The 8,949-nt window shown below is 46.3% G+C and overlaps 1 protein-coding gene across 1 annotated transcript; it reads left to right on the top strand.

The window, feature by feature from the left end:
• The first annotated feature begins 4,540 nt into the window (after nucleotides 1–4,540).
• LOC121858844 (keratin-associated protein 16-1-like) lies at nucleotides 4,541–5,242 on the top strand. Its single transcript, XM_042355501.1, has one exon. It carries the CDS (start codon nucleotides 4,541–4,543, stop codon nucleotides 5,240–5,242), a length of 702 nt encoding a protein of 233 aa, XP_042211435.1.
• Nucleotides 5,243–8,949: the final 3,707 nt, after the last annotated feature.

Here is an 8,949-nt window from a genome sequence, read left to right as displayed (position 1 = left end):
AATGTGTCGTGAGAGTAATGAGAAACAGGTAGGGTCAGGTGTCGCCGCGCAGGTCTCTGATGCACCACTGACTGTGACGACCCAAGCCGATGTAATTAAAAGACTTAATTGACAACCTGATAACCTTACGCCGGGTAGTGTTGCCGTCTTGGGGAGGTGGTGAGGGCATTTTTGGGATACCTTAGAGAGAGAGAGAGAGAGAGAGAGAGTTCTAAAACAAATTTAAATTAGTGCAGACGAGATATCATCATCATCATCATCATCATCATAATAATAATAATAATAATAATAATAATAATAATAATAATAATTAATAATAATAACTCAATACACTTACATTAATTTCACTAAGGCAAAACATCACCACCTAGCCACCATGTACACCCAGAGGGAAGGGGGGTGAGGGGAGGGGGGGAAGGAGGAGAGATCAGGTGGTGACAGGTAGTTTAATATACCACACTTCTCTCCCCCACTCCCCCTCCCCTCCCTCTTTTCAACCTCCGTGTTACTCGAGGAAAAACATCATATAAGCGTCTTACAGCAAGCACTAGACGGCACACTCTCATAACAGCGCCAGTACGAGCAATCAACAACGGCTGGCACTTCCCTCTCCTCTCCCCTCCCCTCCGCCCACTCCCTTCCCCTCCTCCCACTCCCCTCTCTCCATCTAGTACTGACACACTTGAGGGAGGCAACGTGGGTGGAACAAATCTCCTCCCTCCTTCCTTCCTGCCTGTGTTGACAACGTTGATTCTCGGTACCTGCTTATGTGTCCTAAGGATAAGGTATAGATTAGATTAATCATACAGTCAAGGGGCATCAGGGAGTCGAAGAATTTCCAAGAATGTCTCAGGATGGAGCGCGTTGAGCACCTCCTTCACACCAACACACAATGTAGAGTATTTTCTGTGCGACAATCAACACACTGCTCATCGCCACCCCGCTAACGACGATCCTCAAACACCTTAACTTGTTGTCAGTAGTGGAGCGCCTCTAACACTCCTCCCCTCAAGATGGCTCTCGGGAGGAACTTAGGATGGATTTTTTTTTCACCCTTAAGTTGATTACGAGAAGGAATTAAAAACTGTCTTAAGCATAATAATGTCAATAATCCGCAACTCTACTACAACACGAACTTATGGGAGTTTGGGTTATGGACTTTTTGTCTCTCTTGGCTAAAGGTCAAAATATCACTTTAATATCCCTGGTTAACTTAAGTCTTTCAGCCGTTGTTAGTAAGTCAATCGTGGTTCTGATAATGTCTCAGGCAGGTCGAGCACATCAGGACGATTTAAGACTTGTGTTTTGTTCATCCTGAGCAACGAGAGAGAGAGAGAGAGAGAGAGAGAGAGAGAGAGAGAGAGAGAGACTTATATACCAACACCTATAATAAACTGATTAAGACGACTAGGTCACTTACAACGACACTTGTCTGATCTCCCAAAAAACTTTTAATTTGTAATAATAATAATAATAATAATAATAATAATAATAATAATAATAATAATAATAATAATAATAATAATACAATCTATAATCACTAACTAAGAAACTGCTTCCTATAAACCCACACATATTCTTGGCGCTCATCCAGGAAGTACCCACGAGAATATGGTAAAATATTTCCATAGTAATACCCTGGCACTATACATCATAAATTCTCTCAGATTGTCAGAGCCCCCAGACAGTCCCACGGCCCATGGTAAACAAGATGGTGAGGTAGGTAGAGCCAGAATTATTATGTAGGGTCGATGTGTGTCTTCTATCATCAACATAATCTCTCCTCCAACATCACCAACACCACCATCATCACCACCGGCATCATCACCACCATCAACAGGGAGATGAGGCCCCATTACGTATGCATCATCTCCCGTAAGCAACATAGAGACTCGCGCTAGAGGTGTTCAAACATCAGCTGATTCTGACATATGTTTTGACGTGTCTACAGCAGCACTAGAGGCATGTACAGTCTAACATGGAGGAGTGGTGAGGGGGAGAGAGTGAATGAGAGGGGGAGCAGGGGAGGGAGGGTGTGAGGGGGAGCAGGGAGGGGGAGGGTGTGAGGAGCAGGGAAAGGAGAGGGAAGGATGAGGGAGGTGGGGAGAGAGAAGAGGAGAGTTAGGGTGGAGGCGTGGAGGGTGTGAGAGAGGGAGGAGGGAAGGAGAAGGGATGGAGAGGAAGGAATGGGGTGTGAGGTGGGGAAGAGGGGGGGTGTGAGGGAGGGAGGGTGTGTTAGGGAGGGTGTGGAGTAGGGAAAGAGGGAGGAAAACAGAGTGTGTGAGAGAGGAAGGGAAGTAGAGTGGATGTGAGGGAGGGAGGGAGGGAGGGAATTTTTCATATATTTGTAAACCTTATTTATAAACACATTAACAATTTTATATATGATTTATTCATTTAAAAACAAGTTTGGGAATTTATTCATAACTAACATCAGAAACAGAAAGATCAACACAACAACCCCCAAAAAAGTTAATGAAATAAATAAATAAATATAAAAAATCAACGTTCCCAAAAGCTATACAAAAATAAACGAAAAAAAAAGTAAAAAACACACTGAATAAACTTTCGAAAAAAAAACCCTATTTTGAGTACGGTGAAAGTATTAATATTTTAAAATGACAAAGGGCTTCACATTTCCATGACATAATAGTTATAAGTTAGAGAGTGACATAGTGATATTCCCCAACAATACATTTTTGGAGCGCTCCGCCGACCAACTCATGCATGAGCAAACATTTTTCATTTCCATGTTTATTGAAACGTTTGGTGGCGCGGGTCTGCCTTCCTGATAACTCTTTCCATCGGGCCAGGACATAACCATCCCACACCCAGCCGTAAGGTCGAGTCTCCGGCCGCTCGAACACACGTATTCTCGCCCATAAGACTCGTCGGGTAATGGAGCTATGATAGATGGAGTCAATAATGGAAGAAACTCGAGGAAAATTGTAGTTTTCGTCAACTTGCTGTGAGATATATGCATCATTCATATATTACTGTACACGGTGAGGCGTCGACCGTCTCACACCACCACCAGTCTCGTCTTGGCTGGCTGTCCCCGGGAGACGTATCTATCTATCTATCTATCTATCTATAGCATTCCATGTATGTATGTACGTTTGTGGCGATCCTCCTACACACGTAACAGAAAAAGTGAAAATGTTCCCTACACACATACACGTTTTGCTTCAGCTAATCAATATCGCTCCAGAGAGGCGAGTTCACCAATGGTTGGATCACAAATAAACTATCGCTAACTGTGTCCGGTGTTAGTAGGTAACGGCTAAACATGGCTGAAAAACCCCCCAGAAATAGCCGTTCCTGTTATGAAATTAAAAAAAAAAATCCTATTAAAATCAAGCAGAAAAAGTAAAAATACGTATTCCTACTAAAACATTGTCGAAAAAAGTTGTTGTTATTAAAGTCTGTCCGAAAAGACTTAAAAGTAAAAGATGAGGTTCTCCTAAAATCTGGCAGAAGAATCATAGTAAAAATAGCTGTTACTGCTAAAATCTGGTATCAATCAGTGACGGTTTGTTTTGCTTTGATGGAGGGAGTGTGAAGGGCCAGAAGACCAGTGTCGTACTTGGCACTGTACAATTACCATTATCCTTAACTATGTCGATATAAGTACAGATTTAACCCCTTGAGTACAATGTCTTTTTCCTGAGTACTATAAATCCCCTCATTAAGTGACGATATCTTCACTCCAGAGTACGATGACTTAACCTCTTGAGTACGATATCGGCACCCCAGAGTACGATGACTAAACCCCTTGAGTACGATATCGGCACCCCAGAGTACGATGACTAAACCCATTGAGTACGTTAGCTTCACCCCAGAGTACGATGACTTTACCCCCTTGAGTACAAAATGTAATCCCTTATGTACAATATATTATCCCTTTGAATACGATAGCTAATCTCCTCAAGTACTCTAACACTGGACTCATGGGGTTCAGTTATCGTACTCAAGGGATTAAGTGTAAAGTACTAGCATAATTAACTGCAGTATTACAGTTAATGAATTACAGGTACAGGTAAAATAATATCCATACTGTGTTATTCTCAACGAGCGTCCCCCTGTGTCCATATGTGTCCCCTGGTGTCCCCGTGTGTCCCCTTGTGTCCTTTGGTGTCCCCGTGTGTCCCCTGGTGTCCCCGTGTGTCCCCCTGTGCCCCCTGGTGTCCTCTTGTGTCCTCTTGTGTCCCCATGTGTCCCTTTTTGTCTCTTGTCCCCGTGTGTCCCCTGGTGTCCCATTGTGTCCCTTAGCGTCCTTTGGTGTCCCCTTGTGTCCCCTGGTATTTCCTGGTATCCCCGTGTGTTCCCCTGTGCCCCCTGGTGTCCTCTTGTGTCCTCTTGTGTCCCCATGTGTCCCCTGGTGTCCTCTGTGTCCCCCAGGTCTCCTGAGGTCCCCTTGTGTCCCCCTTGTGTCCCCTTGTGTCCCTGGTGTCCCTGGTGTCCCCATGTGTCCTCTGGTGTCCCCCTGTGTGTCCCTTTAGTGTCAGTCCTTTGGTGCCCTGGTGTCCCCTGTGTCCCCATGTGTCCCTGGTGTCCCCCTTGTGTCCCCTTGTGTTCCTGGTGTCCCCCATGTGTCTCCTGGTGTCTCCTGGGTGTCCCCCTTGTGTCCCTTGTGTCCTCTTCCAGGTCCCCATGTGTCCCCTGGTGGCCCTGGTGTCCCCCATGTGTCCCCTTGTGTCCCCTGGTGTCCTCCTCTTGTGTCCCTCTCCTGTGTCCCCCATGTGTCCCCTGGTGTCTCCCCAGTCCTCAGGTCCCCTGGTGTCCCTCTCAGTCTCTTATCCCTATGTGTCTCCCAGGCTCCTCTGGTGTCCCCTTGTGTCCCCATGTGTCCCCCAGGTGTCCTGGTGTCCCCCGTGTCCCCCCTGGTGCCCCATGTGTCTCCTGGTGTCCCCATGTGTCTCCTGGGTGTCCCTTTAGGAACCCCTGGTGTCCCCATGTGTCCCCCTTGGTGTCCTCTTCTGTGTCCCCCTTTGTTCCCTGGGTGTCCCCTGTGTCCATATGTGTCCCCTGGTGTCCCCGTGTGTCCCCTTGTGTCCTTTGGTGTCCCCGTGTGTCCCCTGGTGTCCCCGTGTGTCCCCCTGTGCCCCCTGGTGTCCTCTTGTGTCCTCTTGTGTCCCCTTGTGTCCCTTTTTGTCTCCTGGTGTCCCTTTGTGTCCCCTGGTGTCCCCATGTGTCCTCTAGTGTCCCCTTGTGTCCTCTGGTGTCCCATTGTGTCCTCTAGTGTCCTCTTGTGTCTTCCCAGAGTATGTCCAAATGTGTCCGTCCGCGTGTGTCAAGTGTCTTATTGTTTTCTTGTTACCTGAGGTCATTAGTCCCATTACCTGTTGTTTCTCTCTCCCCATCATCTGTGTTGACCTGGTGCACTGACTCCTCCCTTCCTTCTTCTTTCGCTCTTCTCCCCCCCTCGCCTTCCCTTCCGACCTCCTCGCCTTCCCTCCCCCCCTCGCCTTCCCTTCCGACCTCCTCGCCTTCCCTTCTCTTCACCTTCCCTCTCCCTCCTGCCCACCACTAACCCAGTTAGTCTACAATGTGGCACTCATTCTGCCTTCACTCTGACCTCTACCTCCTTGGTCTCCAACCTGACGTACTTCACAAATTAATCTCAGAGCTCCGTCGGTCTCCGTTATCTCATCTCAGACCGTCGGAAAATCGTCAGTATAGTGTCGGGGCCGGACACTCGGTGATCCTGTACCCGACTTACGGTATACCAACTTACAAACTGCTGACAATAAAGTAAATCACTTATACTCAAAACTATTTCACGCTGTCGTAAGAGTATTGTAACTCAAATGTAAACAACGGAGAGTAACTCTTTCTGCGGCCCAGTTGACCAATCACAGATAAGCTTTCAAAACATACTGACCAATAATAAGCTAAAGATATCATCTGGCTTGAAGGCGCGAGATTTATAAACAAAAGAATTTTAAGATGATGCCACAAGACGAAAGAATTTACAGATGAAGAGGTCTTAGCTATGCTGGAAGAGGTGAAAAAGCAGAAAGGAATTTTCGTGGGGAAATTGGACGACAAAACGCCTCAAAAAAAATAAAATAAAAAAACACTTAACGCTTGGGACTCATCCTTAAGTGCGGTGAACTTAATGGCTGGAGTACCAAGAGATAACGGTGAAGGTCGGAGGAACTTCACTGATTTAAGGACGACTGGGAAGAAACAAACAGCTCAAGGGTTTTATTTACACTACTTATTTATATTCCACAAACAAAACAAAAATATTAATGTATAACTAAATTTAAAATAGAAAATAAGTACAATTTACAATAAAAAATAAATAAAATGCATAGACGGTCCTTAACGAATCAAGAAAAGTAAAGAATATTATGAAGAATACAAGTAACAATAATAATAATAATAATAATAATAATAATAATAATAATAGTTGGCTGTGAGACGGCACATAGTATGACCTCTTCGTTATGTGAGGTCCAAAGGGTCTCGGTAACGTACTTCCTTTCTCATCCCAAAGCTCAATGGATCACCTCCATCTTGCCTGTTAAACATATACAAACACAGCTGCAGTTTAGAAGATCATTTTTAACGGATTAAATTTCATCTTAATATTATTTTCCTTTGAAATAATATATGAAACTTATTTTCTGCAGTACTGTATTCTCTGTTAAAACAGCTTTAGTGAGGTTTATCGTAGGTTTATACTGTTTATGTAATGCGGAAATAACCACACTATGTCCGGGGTTTATTCCGTTACAGGAGCTCCCAAGGTCCTGTAGGTTACGGACTCCGGATATAATAAGTGACGTCACAAGATGGCGGCTATTGGGGAGATACAGTATTATAAATAATTTTGAGTATTCGGCCCCCAGGATCGTAGGTCAGGATCGTAGGTCAGGATCGTAGGTCAGGATCGTAGGTCAGGATCGTAGGTCAGGATAGAAGAAGCAGACGTAGCCTTCACCATGGAAAAGTGGGAGGGACAGAGAGGGGAAGGGATAGAGAGGGAAGGGAGATAAGAGGGGGGGTAGTGAGGGGAGGGGATAGAAGAGGAGAGGGATAGAGAGGGGAGTGGATAGAGGAGGAGAGGGATAGAGAGGTGAAGGGGAGAAATAGGGAGAGGTGGAAAGAGGAGGCAGGAGAGGAATGAAGGAAAGAAAGGGAAGAAGGGAGAGGAAGGAGGAAGAAAGGAGGAAGGGAGAGGAAGTAGCAAAAAAGAGATGAAGGGAGGGATGAAAGGGAAGGAAAGTAAGGAGAAAAGAGAAGGAAAGAAAAGGGGAAAAGGGAGAGGAAGATAGAATGAAATAGGTGGAAGGAGAAGGGGGAAAAGGGAGAGGGAAGGGAAAAAGATATGGAGGAAGCGAGTGGGGAAGGGAGAGGGAGAAAGGAAAGGAAGAAGGAAGAGAAGATGGTGGGGAGGGGGAACATAGGAGAAGGGGAGGAAGGCAGAGGAAGGTAGGGGGAAGGAAGAGGAAGGTAGGGGAAGGAAGAGTTAGGTAGAGAAATGTTGGGGAATGGCGGGAAAGGCAGGGAAAGGCAAAGGAATGTTGAAGGAAGAAGGAAAATGTAGATGAAAGCAGAGGAAGGCAGAGGAATGTTGGGTAAGGCAGGAGAAGACACCAAAAGTAATCTGATCTCCTCCAAAGGTTGAAACGCGGTGATTGTTGCTACAGATGTCAGCCAATTACAGTGACTGGTGGGTCCTGGCGCCCTGGCGACTGAAGAATTCCTGCGTTAACGGCCTGCTGAGAGAGAGAGAGAGAGAGAGAGAGAGAGAGAGAGAGAGAGAGAGAGAGAGAGAGAGAGAGTTTTTTCATTAAGGTCCTAGATAGTTGTTCGCCAGAGAGAGAGATTCCTCCCTCATGGCCCATAAGAAGTCCTGGGCAGTTATACGCTAGACAGTGACTGACAGTAGTCGAGTGGCGTAATTGGGGCGTATCATCGGTCAGCCTGTGATCTTTGTAGAAATTAATTACCAAGACTAAGACAACTAGGAGTAGGTGCCAGTGAGGGAGTGTGTGTCTTAAGAGTGGTGAGGAAGATGGTGGTATACATAATATATTCTGGCCTCTAATAACGAGTACTTTCTGGTTACTTTCATCTCGCAGTTAATTCACATTAAGTGTTTACCATTCACTGATTCAGACGCAGTAATAGAGGTTGAGACACAGTTACAAGTAGGAAAATGTCAAAATAACATGAGTACACAAATATTACTAAGTATCAACGTGTTTCATTATGTTGCGTCATCATCTATTCAGAGAAACTGAAGAGACGTTGATTATATTCACATAGTAATTGTACAGTGAGGAGTAATGCTGACCTGAGTGACAGCAGGAGGCCTGGTCCTCGGTGCCAGGCGACGGTGTGGTTGTAGCTGTGGTGGGTGAGTGTGTGATTGTAGGTGAGGGACCAGGTGGAGGTTCCGGGCGGCCGCCTGGAGGTTGTGGTGGCGGACGGCTGCTGCTGCAGGAGTGGCAGGTAGCTTGACCCCGTGATGATGGCACTCCCAGAGGAGGAGGTCGGGGCTGCCATGCTGCTGGGAATTTCTGACCTGTGGGCGTAAAGCAGGTGTACTGACACACGGGGTAAGAAACCATTTTTGACAACAGTTACCGGTACATTTAAAAGAAACTCGGAAATAATAGATACAATGGTGGACATCCATCAGATGCCTCCCAGAATGTGTGTGTGTGTAAACCGTCATTCCAAAGACCACATCTGCACCCCTTTCCTCCACCTCACTGCACCTCCACTTCCCCTCCACCACACCCTGTATCCCCCTTCTCCTCCCCTCAACTACCCCATGCACTCCCTCCTCCTCCTCCCCCCACCCCCAACACACCATCTATCCCCTCCTTCCCCTCCCAGCAGGAGACATGTGTGGGCAGCATCCCGCATTAACTGGTTGGGGAGGTTGTGTGTGGCCAACTGGTTGTGGTGTCAACACAGGACCCCCTG

The sequence above is a fragment of the Homarus americanus genome, unplaced genomic scaffold (genome assembly GCF_018991925.1).
Source record: "Homarus americanus isolate GMGI-L3 unplaced genomic scaffold, GMGI_Hamer_2.0 scaffold59232, whole genome shotgun sequence".
Classification (NCBI taxonomy): domain Eukaryota; kingdom Metazoa; phylum Arthropoda; class Malacostraca; order Decapoda; family Nephropidae; genus Homarus; species Homarus americanus.
Note: the sequence above shows the minus strand (reverse complement) of the source record. Positions and strands in the feature narration are given on the sequence as shown.